Source organism: Neopsephotus bourkii, unplaced genomic scaffold (genome assembly GCF_033783945.1).
Source record: "Neopsephotus bourkii isolate Nb327-2 ecotype Australia unplaced genomic scaffold, CSIRO-AGI_Nbou_v1 NB_1707, whole genome shotgun sequence".
Classification (NCBI taxonomy): Eukaryota; Metazoa; Chordata; class Aves; order Psittaciformes; family Psittacidae; genus Neopsephotus; species Neopsephotus bourkii.
Genome location: NW_026902181.1, coordinates 8039841 through 8056911, shown reverse-complemented (window position 1 = coordinate 8056911; position 17071 = coordinate 8039841). Strand labels below are relative to the sequence as shown.

The following is a 17071-nucleotide window of genomic DNA, read 5'->3' as shown; positions in this document are numbered from 1 at the left end:
AGTTGTATGCTTAATGTTAATCAGCTGTATAGTTTTAGAGAAAAATATACCTAACTGTGAATACCGACTTCCAGGAAGGTGAAGCAGGGTCTCCAACAAACACTGAAGCTGGGTTTCCCAACCCATGTAGCTTAGATCCATCATAGCATGGTTGCAGCCTGGAAAGCAGGAAATTCTGCTTATGGTAGTAAAACACACTAAGTAAAGTTTGCACAAAAGAGAACTAAAAGTTGAATTTGTTGTTTTAAAATACTGGATTGCATGAGCTGTTTTGCCACATATCATGTTCTGCAGTGATCTGTTCTGTCTCTCGGATATTTTTCCTAAATATCTGAAGTTCAGAAAGATATACAGTGACAGATTTCATAACTGTGTAGAGAATGTGCCTGAGTACTTCAGCTCTGCAGTCCTAATATATAAAAGGAAAGGTTCAAGGGATATATTCAAGATTCAAGGGATATATTAATATCCCTTTAGAGAAGAGATTCAGAGAAGCCCTGCGGAGAAGGACTTGGGGGTGCTGGTCGATGAGAAAATGAAATGAGCCAGCAGTGTGCGCTTGCAGCCCAGAAAGCCAACTGTATCAAGAGAAACATGACCAGCAGGTTGAAGGAGTTGATCCTGCCCCTTTACTCTGCTCTTGTGAGACCTCACTTGGAGTATTGTGTGCAGTTCTGGTGTCCTCAGCATAAAAAGGACATGGAACTGTTGAAGCAAGTCCAGAGGAGGGCCACGAGGATGATCAGGGGACTGGAGCACCTCCCGTATGAAGATGAAAACTTGGTGACTACACTCACAGATTGTTTATTAAACTAGATACTACTAGGAACCAAATTCCTTTAGGAGCAAAGAGCTATTAAACTGACTAGTGTGTCTCCACAGGGAAATCCAATATTTTCTCAAGTGTTGAGGATGAGAATAAGATGCATGTGTATATGACCTTTCTAAAGCTTGCAAATGATGCCTGGTAGTGGTGTACTTGAGAGCAATATCTTGTTGTTCCTATAATTAATGATTTTAATATTTTCTTCCTTCCCTGTGGATTTTTTTTTTTTTGTGGGTTTTTCTGGTTTTCTTGGGAATTTTTTTCCCTGATTCTGTAGCTTTTGGGGTACTGAAAGCTCCCATGGTGAGATATGGTCACTGTTGCATATTTCTTGTAGAGAGAAACTCTGTTGCCCTTATGACTTTTTTCTCTTTTGGGGGAAGGTACTTACGGACTAAATTAAGTCTTTCACTCAGTAGTGACAGAGAGACCCTTTAGATCTTGCATAGGTAATTAGTAGAGAATCTTTATAAAAAGAGCAGAAAACCCCTACAAAAAACAGTGTTCACATGGAACAACACTCACCCCTCCCTCCTGCTCCCTGCAGTCTATTCTCCCTGGCCCTGCTAGCTCAAAGAACATGTGTGATGAAGTAAAATCTCTCCTTGTTAAAATGAATAAATAAATGAATTGACAAGTCTTAGCCTCTTGACTGTAAGTTGAGTTCAGCAGATGGAAATGATGATGAAATCAAATAAATTGGCTCCAACTTCAGCATAAAAAACCTCATCTAATAGCAAGTAAATATATCCATCACCAACATCTTTAACTCAAAGTATTTTCAGTTAAGAAAGCCTGTTGTAAGAAAGCCCTTACTTGCTGAAAATGTAGATTAATGAATATTCTAGGGAGTTTTTGCCACAATATTTTAAGGGTTTGTTGTGTGTGATTTTTTTTTATTTTCTTATTTTTATTTTTTTTTACATCTGCAGTACCTTCTTCACTGTGGCTTAAAGCAGTAACTTTATTTACTGTAGATCTTTATGTGTGATACATAGAAACTAAAGCACAGTTGAAATTGCAAACTGAGTAAATGTACTTTTCATGGTGCATACTGCTCTTCTAAAAAATGTATTTCAGCAAATGCATTAGTATCATGAATTTGTTAGGATTAAAAGAAGCAGTTGACTGTGGAAAAGTCGCATAAATTAACCTAGCTGAATGCTGTTGCTTTTGAAAGTGTCGACACTCCAGATGATGCTAACCACAGGATCCTGCAGAGATTAGTGTACACAATTAAACGTTGGGAACAGTGTATCCATGGGAACAGCTATTGCCTTCATATGATGGTATGCAAATTATTTCCTACTTTCAAGATGAAGTTTCACTCCTACCTTCACAGAAAGATAAGTAAACATCACAAGAGTTGTAGTGCAGTTTGGGTATGGTATTTATGTAAAACAATATTTTGTTCTAGGTATTTTTATCCCTCTGAAAGAAAGCCTATGGCTTCTCTAGGAAAACATTCAATCATTGGATTTGTGGATTTAGTCCCTCATGTCAACTGAACTGGGACCTCGGTGGATCTCCTCAGTATGGGGAACTGCTTGTTCTCTCCTTTCAGTAGGAAGCAGTCAGTGGTGCTGAAGCCCATGAGCAGGAGCAGTTTCACATGTATAGAAGTTAGTGAGGTCAGTCTTGTATTTCCAGTAAATCAAGAGTAGTCCTAGATACTTGAAATGTGTTCACATAAACATATTCACTTTTGGTAACATTGCTATTTTTAAAACCAGGTTGAAATAGATAACATATTTCATTTTTGTTTTTGCTCAAATGTTAATCTCTGCTTCTTACTTTATTCTAGGGAAGCAGATATTTAGCAGCAAAAATGAATTTAGGATCAGCTCACTGAAGTTCCACCCTACAGACTCAAATATTTTCATTTGTGGAGGGTTCAGCCCAGAAGTTAAATCTTGGGATATAAGGACTTCTAAGGTAATGGAAATCTTTCTTTCTGTTTCTCTTTTAAAACATTTCCTAGCTTGGATGTGCTATGCATTACCAATCTGCTAGATGTACTGGTCTTTCAATGAAATCTTACTCTGGTATATTTTGCATTTGTCATTGATTTTGTTGCCATTTATTAATATGAACATTTGTAAAGCTCATGGAGAGGAACATTGTACACAAAAATATTTTTGTTTGTTTGTTCATGTAAGTATGACTAACATACAGTTGAATTAAAGGAAGCCTTTTTGAGGCTCATTTTGAGGATTGTTAAAAGCAGTTGTGTACTAGGAAGCAGTACAGCTAACTTGCTGTTCAAGCTGCTACATGTGGGTCAGGATGTGTTTAACTGTATCTTTTGTATAGAAGCTTGGAGTAATATTTACATTCATGAAGGGTCACAGAGAGGCCTGTATAGCCTGTGCCTTCATCATGAACCACCAAAACCAGTGTGCTTCCAGCTGCCATTCAGAGCTCAGGTATGACCAGTGCTGTACTCTGCCGGTGGAAACATAAGGCAAGCCGACAGAACAGCTCAAAGAGCAGCAGTGACTGTAAAGTGAGTTGTTTTCCTTTGAATTTCTATGTGGGTAGTTCCTACTCATCTTAGTTAGCCATCTGTTTGCTCTTGAGGGTGACAGGAGGGATCTGAAAAAGATAAGATTGTTTATCCAAACTTTGCCTTTGATGTACTAAGAATAATAGGTGAGAGATGTAGGGAGACGCATTTCATGTATGAGGGCTCTAACAGGAGAGCTCTGAAATCATTATGGGAGTTGCACTACTGAGAAGACACAGTATTCTTGTACAATTAAGAATCTAGTTCCTGTGCTGCAGTTGTTCCTTTAGATTTGTAACTGTTTTAGAAAAGGATTTAACTGTATAGGATCTATACCATAGGCTTCCCTCACAGGTGATCAATCACAGGTGATACTTGCAGTTCAAAGTTATGCTTCAAAAAAGATTATTCCCAACCCCCTCACCCCAGCAATTCTGATACCAGAGATTGTGATGACGTACCTGAGGACTATGCAAAATTGGCATTGACTCAGATAGAGTTAGGGGGCTAAATAACACATTAATGTTTGTGGAGATGTTAGTTTTGAGTCATCTCCTGAGTCTGATTCTCTCCTATTGTCAGTATCTCTACCAATCAGTGGTATTTTGGTTCTATCTTGGAACAGATAGTGTGTCAGATGGTGTCACCAAGAAAAATGGCTTGAAAAATGCTGTTCTTGATCATTTTCCCCATTTATGAAGTGTCAGAGTTTCAGTAGTGCTTTCCCTTGGTACAAGATGAGGTATCAAGCAATGTTTTATTCCAAGCAATGAAGACAATAAATGTGTTCATCTTTTAAAGCAGCTCCTTTCTCTTAGGTTTTCAATTCTGGTGGTGCCTCAGCTCAACTGATATGTCTGGCAGACCTGATTGTAGTTCAGGCCTGATTGTAGTTCAGGCCTATGTAAATACATACTCACAAAACAGTTCCTTGTAGATAGGAGCAGGTCTCAGACAGCGTGTTCTTTTTCACCTGGACAGAAGCTGCAAAGCAGCCTGTGCATCCCAGGCTGTGGTTGCCAGATATTGCCAACCACCTTAGCTTGATGTTTCACAGAAGGTGCCTCTTACAGAAATATGTGCATGTCCACGCTACAAGACTGGAGTTTTCTGACTGATAAAGGGTGGTTTCACTGTCTTGGAAAGTCTTCTCCATGAAACTGTTCCTGAAAAGTAACAGTAGAGAGGAAATGTGACCTTCATCAATGAAAGGTGTTTGCTGGAACGAGAAGAAGGCAAGTGTAGAGAGATGTAGAACATAGTTTGCATGAGTCATTATTGCAGTGAGGAGCAGACAAGTGTGTTGAAATGAAGCTTACAGTAGATGATGGAAAGATAAGGGGCAATGTGCAATTTGTGAGGTATTGCTCTTTGTAAAAGGCCTTGTCAGCAGGCAAAAGAGCAAAACCATACTGATAAACTGTAGACTAGCTCACTCATTCATTTATTCTGTAATTCTGACTACCAGAAGCTTGGCTTGAGATGGTGTTCTGATATAGTAACTTTTGGGTAAACTACATGTCTAGCAAAATTGCAGGGGAAAACTGCAGTTTTCAGTACTTTACCACTGCTCAGTTATAAGAAACAATAGTTATACTTGGGATTGCCTTTCTGTAGGTTGCAGGGGGTGACATATAAGCTCTGTGTGTGTATGCAGGCAGAGCCAGTAGTGAATGCTTTCAGTGACATCTTGTGATTCATTTTCAGAGGACAAACAGACACCATGAAAACCTATTTATATCTGTGTAGAATAGTAACATCAATACTTAACGTTTTATTAATTTGAAGGTACATCTGGTCTAAACCAGCCCTCACATTTTCTACTAATTAGGGAATATACTGTCTTTATGAGATTCAAACAGAATCTGATGGTATCTTTATGCTTTACTGCTCAGATCTTGGTATTTGTTTTTTTGTGGTTTTTTTTTTTTTGACTCCTTGCTTACTTATCTGAGCAAGGTGCTTTTTTTGAATGGGTACAATAGTATATTTATCTTTCCATAGGCCATTACATGTCCACTTCTAATATTGTTGCCAAAGTAGGTGATGCTCAGGATTGTTAAATTATGAGGTTTTCTTTTTCATTGTGAGTATTGCTGTTGTGGAACATGTCACAACATTGCATGCTGTGACACTCTTTGATCCCATCTTGCAATGTGATTTCTCAAAAAAACAGTACATTTCTGTGGCCAGAATGCTGTATACAGCTAAAATGAGACTAACCGAATAATGCATTTTTATTTCTGTGACCCACCATAAACTCATTTTTCAATGCTCAAGCTCCAGTGTTGGAACCTGCCTTAAAGAGCTGTTGACCTCTAATGAATACACACAGTGGTGGTCTCTCTACCTGCAGGATACTCCAGTGCTTAAAACGATTGTCTGTAACTCCACTTATGTAAGCTGATGCTAATGAAGAGATAAGGGAAACATCCCACCATATTGCAGGAAAAGAATTTCTTTCTGAGAGAATAATAAGTGAATGAAAGTATACTCTAACAGGTAAAATAGGGAACCTTTTAGGCTTGGTAAAACAAAAGCCCCAGCCTCTTTCTTTTGTACAGAGCCTTTACTGGGTTCTCTCTAGAAGTTTCTAGAAGCTGTTGCCTGCTTTATTCATTAGGAAATAGTTATATTCATGTAGAATTTCACCAGCTGGAAATCTAGCCAATTAAGTAGTGCACAAGCAATATTAATTTTAATAATAAGCAGTCTCTAATCACCTTGGAAAGTGGAAAGCTTGGGTTTAGCCTGGTAACAGATACTGATCCCTTTTTCTTTTGTTTGTTTGATATGTTTGCTCATTTGAAAACTGTAATTTTGTATGTACTATGATTGTCTAAAGCAGCAATGTGGTTTATTGTCTTACTCTGAAACCTTTATAAGGGGGGAGAGAGAGCTTCTGTTATCCTTTGATATTTTTCCCCTGATACGAGGTAGCTGTAGCTGAGTGATAGATATAGATTGTTAGACACCTGTATTTGTATTGATTTTAAAATTAGAGCTGTGTGCGTACCGAGTGAATGTGGAAGGTCATAACTGAGTGGGGAAAATATAAAACTCTGATTTGATTGCTTATGGCTTCTTCTTGCAGAATGGCAAGTATCACGTATGCATTATTAATGCAAAATAATGTTACATTTCAAACTCTCAGTCATGGAACAGTATGTTGGTTAGGCATGAATCATCAATATCATCAGTATCTCATCTCTTGCTAGTTTGGAGGATTTCAATGGATTCTTCAGGAATTCCTACTTTCGGCTTATATTGTTATCTTTATTCACAAGATAAGACCAGCACACCTCATGTGTTTTCCATCTTACACAGTTATGGCCATACTGATTGAATGAAGTGTCCTGGCCAGTCCTGTTCTAACAAATGGCATTTGGTCTTAACTGAAATAGATGTCTGAGGCCTCTTACCATTGTTTCAGCTTTGGTGCAAACTTTAAAGCACTTTCACCCTAATTCATCACAAGATTTTCCTGTTGCTGGTTCCTTCAAGTTGTTTACCTGTCACTCAGCTTGGAATGATGTATGAGTGAACTAATGATTCTTTTTGTTCGCATGATCATACTACTGATAGCGTTTTTGGACTTTGCAGCATATTTTGTCAACAGAGCGAGCACCCTAAATCAAGAGGTTGAATCTTGTTAGTCATTGCCCATTGAAAACTCAATTTCAGCATTCACTGGTAATTCTATTTCAGAGGTCATTCTTTAGGATATACACGTGTTTTAACAAACTACCCACTTGCACATCTTAAATTTAGCTATGTGAGGCAAAATAATAATTGCATATCAGGAAATGAGGGATTTTTTGGTGGAAATTCAGGCCAAAACATTAAGCATCACGAACATAGAGAGAATGACTGACAACAAAACTATTATCCAATTACACATACATGCATTAGTTGAAATATGCAGCTCTATGCCACTGTGCCACATTGACTGCTGGTGGGAAATGACATAGAATAGGTGGTAGTGGTATTTTTCCAAATTAGTACTTCTGAAATCTCTCTTTGATTTTATAGACTGGAAGTTTGTAGAACAAGTTACTAATATTTATTCATGTATTGAATGTGGTATAAATACTGGGTTTCTAAGTCCCAGAGAAAATGTATGATGATAGCTTTGAGGCAGTCTTTCAGCTACTAATACATTGAGAAGTGTACACAGGCTATTAATCATAAAGACAGTTATAAAAAGAAATAAAAGCAGGGATATTGAAAGACATTTATTGCTATTCCTGTTCTGTTGAACAAATAAGCAAAATGATTTCAAATGTAGCATTGTGTATTGAGCTAGAGGAAGAATGAAAGAACAATAAGGGAGTTAAAATCTTCAAGGTAAAGGTAAGCAACATACTTCGGAGAAATGAACGGATGGCATAGCTTGTTAACTGCTCAATGAAATGTAAGATACACAGGCATCTCAAACTTAGAGAGACAAGTAATCAAGGCCTGAGGGGGGAAAAAATGAAAGAATAGAAAAGGCAGTTAAATAGCATGTAGAGTTTTATTATAGTGGTATTCATTTGTGTTAAACCCAGTTTTGTCTCTGGTGAAGGGATTATTTTGGAGATCTTATATTGCTGTATAACAGATTCATTGCATTTATGAAACACTTGGAGAACGTTTATAGAGACTTTATGAAAAGACCAGAAAGCTTGGAAGTGAGCTGCTATGTTAAAAAACCCCAAACCAAAACCATCTCTGCAGTGTCTACCACAGAGAGAGAATCATATTGAACAGCTGCTGTGGGATCTTTGGACCTCGGAACTGAACCAAGAAAAAAACTGTGAAATGCCCTGTAAAAAGAACTGTGCAATAACACTAAGACCTTAAAGTACTTATGTATTTAGGAAGTATTTCCTTTCTCTGAGCTGTGGAAGAGCTTCTTAAGATGTTCAGCACAAACCAGTTGAATTATACAGTTACTCTCCATTTTGGCTGAACTGTATTAGCTTTTCAGACAGGAGACAATATATATTCCAAACACTTATTCTACCTGAAATTTTGATATTTCTTGAAGCACCAAAGAGAACATAGGGTTGAGACCTGTATCCTTTAGCTAAAATTACACAGATGTAATATCAGAACAATGCTACAGCTCTACTGCTAATTTAAAGTTAGCCAAAGGAGCTCACATTCCTTACCACATGAGTGTAACTTGTCAAACTGAGTTGAATATTTACACAAGCCAGCAAGGTTTGCATAGTGTAAAGCAGGGATAGTATTATCTCTGTTGAAAGGACAAAGAGCACTCAAGAACTTGCATCTAAATGTATTAATTTACATTTTCTAAATGTATCCATATAATTATTTTAAAGTTTTGTCTATTTCACCTTTTATTTACATTTTGCTTTGATTGACGAAACATTTTGTAAGCATTCAGGAACTGGTTCTTTATCACGTGCATACAGAAATGCAAGGAACTCTAAAGGTAGGGAGATCGCTAACATTTTTTTTTACTCTGTTAAAAACAGAGGAATAGTTTATTCAGCTGTTAGATGTATTCAGTTCATGTGTTCTGTCTCATAAACCACTATTGGAGCTTTGGCAAGAGCTATCTGCTGTAGCTGTCAGAACAGCAAGTCCTGAGGAAGCACAGCACAGTGATCCAGGGAGGGAATAAGTGGAAGGTGACAGGGCTGTGGCTCTGATCTTTAAATAATATTAGAAGACCTCCATAAATGCAAATACACTCCTTATATTAAGCAAGGAGGGAAAAGAGAGGAAGGGCATCGACCAGTGGAGACCAAGTAGTATGACCTGACATGGCCACAGAACAGACTTGGGGGGAAAGATTGGTTATAAATGTGGGAATAAATGAAATTATTAAAAAAAAGTTAATTATGGGAGTTAAGCAGAGGTTGATTGTATGAAGTTTACTTGATGTTACTCTACAATGTTGGACTTTTTTTTTGAACAATTAGAGAAGCTGAAGAAGCAGCATCCATGTCCAAAATTTTCCAAAGCCAAAATTAAGGAATCTGGCGGAGCTATATTAATTTTGCATTCAGTCTGTCACTCCATGTGATTTCTTAAAGTGAAAAACATATCTGCATGCATTACTTCATCCCATTTTCCTTGCCCCCTTAAAACAACATTAATTGTAGCAATGTATTATAGTTCAGAGTTCCATTTTTAGGCCATTTTTCCTGATCTTCCAAAGTATACAAAGGCCATCATTGGTTACAATATTTTACCAATGTTTTCATTGGTTACAATATTTTACCAATGTTTTCTTATTTACCAAGCCCCCAGGAGACCCTCCAAGTTCTTTCCAGTGTGCCAAAATGCACCCAAAAGGATTCTTTTTCAAGATCTCTTCACTCTGCTGATTTTCCATTATCAATCTCACATTCACACACACACACACAAACAGGATCCCCCAGACATACTCCACAGTTACAACACTTGAGGCAAAGACAGAGACTTAAATTCAACCAAACAAACAACAGTTAATAACACAGTTATAACATCCTGTCACCAGTACCAGAATCACAAGACCAAAATCATTACTGTAACAAGCCACAAAATAAGACGAATACCAGTAGAATCAAAATCAATACTTCCTAACCCCTATGGCTCAGACCATATTGTAACATTAATAGGGGGGTTTCCTTGAACCTTTATAGTTGACCAGCCTGTCAGTGTCCCAGGAAGGACGAGACCGTTGTGTCCGACCATCCTGTCTGTGTCCCACTGTGGGAACCACATGGGACAGCCTGCTGTATTGGAGGGTGATTCGACTAACCTATTCAGGGACCCATGCTGACAGCATCACTGAATCAAATCCCTTATGGGCTGTTGATAGCACACTGGACCCGAAACCATTTCCACAAGACACCCCTTGCGTCTTGTAGGACCCAAACCACAAGATGCCCCCTGCTTAGTTATAACAGTCTGTCACTGATACCAAAATCACAAGACTAAAATCCTTAATGTAACAAGCCACAAAATAAATCAAATACCAACAAGATCCAAAACCATTTCCACAAGACACCCCCTGTGTCTTGCAGGACCCAAACCACAGGAAAGCCCCGTGCTTCCTGTGAGTGTATACCAGTAAAATCCAAAACCTTTTCTGCACCAAAACCCCACAACACCCCCCACCAACCCAAACCACAAACCCCCCCCTACCAGTAAAATCCAAAACCTTTTCTGCACCAAAACCTTTTCCACAAGGCACCCCCTGCATCTTGCAGGACCCAAACCACAAGAAGCCCCCTGCTTCTTGTGGGTGTATACCAAACGGACGCTAGCAGCCAGGTATGCACCTTTATCTATGAGATTTCCTATCTCGATTTACGGAAAGCTTCCAAACCATGCGTACGCTTACCAAACCAATTTACCAAACCAATTTACCAAACTGAGATGCCCCCTGCATCTTACAAACTGTATAAAAGAGAAGAATACCTTTTATGAGATGGTCCTTGTCTGCTCCCGCAGTGATCTGAATGAGTCGAGGGGTCCCTCCAGGAAAAATTCCCCAGGGTTCTAGGGAGCCCTGTCCTCAGCGGGTCCTGCAGCCGAGCAGAGAGGGTCCCATCTGGGTCGCCAAATTGATTCGGAGAAAACTCCAGGAACAAACTTGCCAACAAAGTTTTCAAGCTGACAAGCAGGTATTCTTTATTGTGGCACTGGCAGACACGGGGGATAGCTCCTCCTAATGTGTGTTCCCATATTGCTATACAAGCCATCCTTATATAGTCCCAGGGCATACATACATATTCATGAGGCTACATATGGATTACATCATTTTCCAGAGAGTTCCCGCATGCGTACAGAATTGTGGTGGTGGTCTCTGAGGGTCGGTTACTTCTTCCAACAATCTTCATCACTTCTGGCCGCCTTTGAAGCACGCGCAGTAGATGCTCATACCAGTTTAATTGGTTCGTTAGCACCAGAGAGATAATAATCCTCCTGTCCTCCTACTTAGCAGTTGGTTTAACCATAGCCCATCCTGGACACCTACCATTCCCAGATACTCCTTATCTCTGTGTCCTGTTCTTCTAGACTGTTTCTCTTGAAGCTATGTCAACTATAATGATTTATCTTGTGAGAATTCTCAGTATGTTCTCTAGCTGTATTCTATGTTTTTTTCTCTATGTATCATGCACCTCAGTAATTTTCCATTGCTACTGTTACAAAGCCATCAAACTTAACATTACTTAAAACTAATTCTAAGGGTTTCCATATTCCATTTTGTGATTTTGTGCCTGTTTGTCTCAAGACTAATGTATGTACTGTAAAATGAAAAAAGCTAAAGGGGAGAACTCAAGAAAAGAATCGGGGAGGTATTTGGTGACATGCTTCAGGCATGGCTCCAAATGGAGACACCATTTATTATTTTAATTTTGAAAATATTTGTTACAGAAAGTATTGCACTAGCACAATCAATTATAATAAAAAAGGATTTAATACCATGCAGAGAAAATGCCCGCGACTTACTAGTAATAGGAAGAGTACAAATAAATACGAAAATCCAGCCTTTTGAGATTAATAACAAAATTTTGTCAGGACGTAAGCAAGGTTTCAAAAAAGATGAATGCAAAGTCAATGTGTTGGAGTGATAGGCAAATTTGAGGAAAATTTAGATTTGAATATATACACAGAATTCCCATTTTTGAAATTCAGATCTTATAAGCTATAGAATATATTTACTAGAAAATGGTGGAAGCAGTTTGAGCTTTTAAAATTAGTCTAGAAATGCACTGCAGAATTTTTATTATTATCAGAGACCAACACAGAGTATAAACAGGGGCTTCTCCCCCATCTTCCCATCTTGCTTTATTGCTCTGGATTGAATATTGTTTAGCTACAAAATTTCAGCTATCATATATATAGTTTTACGCTTAAGAAAATAAATCTTTATGTTGAGCTATTTGTCTGTACTTGAGTTTATAAAGAAAGAAGCCAAAGTCATTAAAACACAGTTTAAAAATTAATGAATTCAGAGTGCAAGTGCAGTGCATTTAGTTCCTTGGAAACATTCTATTGCAATTTCTTTCAGATGAGATGCTGTCAATTTCAGTAGCATGTAGCATTTAGGAAACTTTAACTATGACACTAATGAATTTGTCTCTGGATAACATATAAATATGAAAAAAGGTTGTAGAAATTGGTGGTTACTTGCACTTCTGGTTTCTATAGAAACAACCATTACATTGTCATGTACTGATGGTATTAGGAAGAACAATGTAATTAAAATAAGATGATTTATTCAGTTCTTTAGAAAACTAAAGATATTCTTCTCACAGTTTGAGAAAGCCTGACTGTAACTATGGACAAAGTTTGAAGAAATCTGGTGAGGCATACATTTGTACTTGTGTAATGGTATTTGGTTTTAAATGTGAACATTCAGAAGTCCTTTCTGAGTGTGAAGACACATTTTATGTGGATGTATCATATACATGAGCAGTCCTGCTGTGTTTATTTGGAAACCTCATATGGTGGTATCTCAGATGATAATCACAGACCTGTCTGTCTGTGACAGACAATCATAGCAGCTGCTCCCGAGGAGACTGAAACGGGCCAGAGACAAAACATGCCTCTTGGTGGAGCGTGAGTGTTCAAATGAGAAGCTGTTGGGGAATAACCATTCTGGTTTCAGCCCATTTCTAGACAAATTTTAAACCCCCAGCAGCTACCAGTATGCTTTTAAACAAACAAGAATATGAAAGCATAGCAAACTTCATCTCTACTCCCAGCAATGGTTACCCAGACCTTTCTAATGTAGAGTGTGGGGACTTTTTGCACCACAGATACTGTCTTTGTCTTTCATGGTCTGTTTAAGTTTTCAACTGTAGAATTGGTTGTTCTTGATTTTTCTCTCTCTCTTTTTTTTTTTTTTTTTTTAATGTCTGCAACATCCTGTAGCAAAAAATACAATTAAATATGTATTGTGGGAAGAAGCATCTTGTTTTGAATCTGCCTTCTGCTAGTTTGGAGTCTGAATTCTTATCATGGAAGAAATCAGTCACCTTCTCCATGCCACTCAGACTTTATTTCTGATACTTTCAAATTCCCCATGGTTGTCCATTTCTGTACTGTAAAGTTCTGGTTATTGCTTCTCATAAAAAAGCTGTTCTGCATCTTGGATGTTCCTCATCTGTTTCCTGTATACAGATTTCACTTATCCTATTTGAGATGAGGAGATAATTTTAAATAAAATTCTGATGGGAAAGTATTTTTTCTCTAATAAATGGTTGACACTTTCCATCACAAGAATCCTGTGCTTTCTCAAGCAATCTGAAGTGACTTAAAAAAAGAGTACATTGTTCATATCGTAGTCATCTGTTTTAGCACCTTAGTCTCTAGAATAGATCAACACAAATGGCTTGCACTGCAGTAGATAAAAAAGCTTTTATTTTGTGCAGAATTAACTTTCTCTTAAAGTGCACTTTTTATTACTAGTAGTGCTCTATTACTGTTTTGCAGAGGAAACTTAAGTCAGTCCCCGATTGCTTTAGTTACCCAACATACCTACAGGAAGAGACAGTTTAATACCAAAGCACTCAATCTAAAAAGGTATGACAAGAGGTGGAAATAAAAATATGGCCATTTTTATAGGTTGGAAGGCATGGCACTGGCTGATTAAGGTTTTTTTCCATGACCATCCAGATTACATGTAGTCCTGTTAGATTTGTTTTGAGATCTCATCTGCTGATGCTCAGGACAATAAGAGCCCATTTCTTTCTCACCACTTGCTTAAAGTTGGAGGGACTTTTTAGGAAAGTGCAGTGCATATAGATTACAGGGGACCAACACAGAGCTTGGGTGAGCAGCAGTTTCTGAACTGCTTCTGTTGAGGCTTTGGGCTTTCTTGACAGACAAAATACCAGGCATTGCATGTACATTATGCAGCAAAATATTATAGAACACCCATCTGAAGTATATACCTTGAATTCCGTATCACAGCATGGTTTTCAAATCATCAGAACCCTAAGAATCTCTTTGAAACTGACTTAATTTGCTTAAATTACCTTTGTTGAATGCCTGCAGCCATGAGCTCTTGCCTTAGTGAAGAAGCTCTATTATTATGTTGTATTGTGTTGACACCAGAAAGTATTAGGACTTCTTTTGAAATTATTTCTTTTATGTACAGGAAATGCTTAGATTGAAGAAGTGGACTGTGTGGATTTCCAATGCTTATTTGTGATAAATCTGCAAATAGAAAAAGGGCAAAAGCTGTTACTAACAAACTAAAGCCAGCAGGGTAAGGAAACTGGTGCTTTCCCCAAGCAGGTTCCTCAGGCATGTCATGAATTAACTGTCTAAGGTAGAACAAATCAGGTTTAATTATGAGTACTTTTCTGAGCAGCAGTGTTGCAAAATTTGAAAGCTATCTTTATGGAAGAATTTAAATACTATGTATATCAAGTTCCCAGCTGCTTGTTAGTTTATTGTTCTCTGAGTCAGCTCTTACTGTGTGGTTTGAAGATTAAATAGCATAGTTTTTCTGAGGTACATATGGAAAAAAATGTTTTTTTTTTTTTTTTACTTATTTTTATGGATCTTCCAGTTGCAAAGCTAACATACATGGGTAATTTAGTTAGGTGTCCTATTAACAGACAACTGTATATATGTAATGATTAACAGTGAAAATGTTTAGATTATTAGTGGCAGTTTATGCAAGAGCCCAAGAGGATTTCAGCAAAACATTAAAAGCATGTGCATGTTACTTACTGCATGTAAGTATACTGCATACTCTACTTTTTCCTTACTGAGAGATTACTGTTGCTTCAAACAGACAATTTTAAGTCCCAAGCCTAAAAACCCCTTAACAGTGCTGAACACAGTGTATATATGGATATGTGTTTACATACATTTCACAAGGGGTTTTTTGGAAGATGAAGACCTAAACAGTACGTTTGAGTTTTTCACCTTTAAAATAAAAGAATATTATCCAATTACTACCATGAAGCACCGTTTGGGACTTTATTATCATTTATTGCTCTATATGGTTCTTCGTCATTTCCCAGCACCAGTTGGCCTTTGTTTCTGCCTTCCTGTCCCTGTTTCTACATGTTTATGCTACTCTGCACTCTGATCTTGCCAACTCTTCAGTTGGGACTTTTCACATCTGTGAAAGTGCCTGCTGCTAAGTAGCTGCCTCTTCAGTCTGTTGGGGTGGTAGAGCCTTTTGTGCCCCCTCTTCTCAATTTAACTTTATTTCAGGTCACCTGCAGTTCCTGTATGATTTCTCATTTCTCATTCCAGACAGCTGTTGTATTTTGTGGGTTTATTTTTTATTATTATTTTTATTTTTGCTCCTACAGAATACCTTCATATTCTACTTTACTAATGACTATTGACTTCCTTTTATAAGTCTTTGAAGAAATAGCGGTGTGTGGTGATTTCTCCATAAAGGAAAGTGGAGGCAAATATAATTTTTGGCTTTGCAAAGTTTAATTGCTTTGTATATCATGCATATTCCTCGGCTGAAAAATCTGACGAGAGCAAGTAACACATTTATATATTCATTATCTTAAAAAAGCAGGCAGATTGCTGAAAAGCATGCCAGGTCTTTGAGTCTGCAGGTTCAGATCTTGTTGATGAACTTACAGGGTGTATAGTGTGCTTGCATGAGTGAGGTTCTTCAGTGAATGCAAACATTGTCTTTCTAAAGTGTACATTTCACAGAGCCTATGAAAAGCAATTGGAGCAGCTGTTGCTGCTATCCTTCTACATACCAAGATCACAGGAAGCAGGGATGCAAGGGACCTCAGGAGATGATCTAGTATATTGCTACCGCAAAGCAGGATCTGCTATCTGAACATTTCCAAGCAGTCATAGACTTTTGAGCTGAAGGGAGTAAATCGGGAAGTTCTCATGTTGTGTTTGATATTTGAAACTATTTTTCTTTTACTGGTTAAAGTATAAAGCAGAGGTATAATCCAGGATTTTTCACTGTGACACCTGAAAATTATTTTTATTAAAAAAATGTATGTGCTTACGGTATCTGTAACAGTTATGGGCCCTAGAATCGGTAGTCCCGTGTTGCTAGGAATGCAAAGTAGGCACTGAAATGCCTCACAAAGCTGGGGACTGTTTCAAGCACTCTCTCTGCTCTTTTCTTCTAATGACATTAGAAGGACTAACCTCTCAACACCCTGTTGGAAGTGCAGGCAGCTACTTTTTAGCTGTCTTGGCAAGAGAGATATATATTTAGATATTAATAAGTAAGAGTCTTCCAGTGTCCTAGTTTCAAGGATCACCATATTCAGAGAGATGGATTCTTTTGATCTGGCCATTTGCCTTGAAGTTGCTCTCTGCTGGAGGCAAATAAGAGAAAAAGAAAGCAGAAATATTGATTTGCAAAATTCAAAGTAGACAACACAGATGCAGAATTTCATGAAGAGTGGTGGAAAGAAAGGAAATTCAAATGGCTCATATATTCTTTAGAATATTTCAAAATCTCTTACATTTTAAGATCCAGGTCACAGGCTGTTAAAAGATTCAGCATCTGGTGGCTGAGGACCCATTTCTGTATGGATCCAACCCACTTTGGTGTGAATTGACATTTGCCTTCTTCCAGTTTTCTAGAATGCCCCCCGATCTCGATGACTTCTCAAAGGTTATGGAGAGCATCCTTGCAATGATGTCAGCCAGCTCTTACCCTTGGGTGGATAATGTCAGGGCCCACTGATCTGTAGGGGTTAAGCCCCTGTAACAGTTGACATACCAAATCTTTTTTTTTTTTTTTTCCTCTGACAGTGGATCTGTGTTTT

General features: G+C 37.9%; 1 protein-coding gene across 2 annotated transcripts in view; it reads left to right on the top strand.

The window, feature by feature from the left end:
* WDR25 (WD repeat domain 25) overlaps positions 1-17071 on the top strand; it is a 71458-nt gene that overhangs the window by 45381 nt on the left and 9006 nt on the right. For both annotated transcript variants that reach the window (XM_061376422.1, XM_061376420.1), the window contains exon 3: positions 2631-2761. In XM_061376422.1, coding sequence (XP_061232406.1) covers positions 2631-2761 — 131 coding nt within the window. The remainder of the gene's footprint in view (positions 1-2630; positions 2762-17071) is intronic.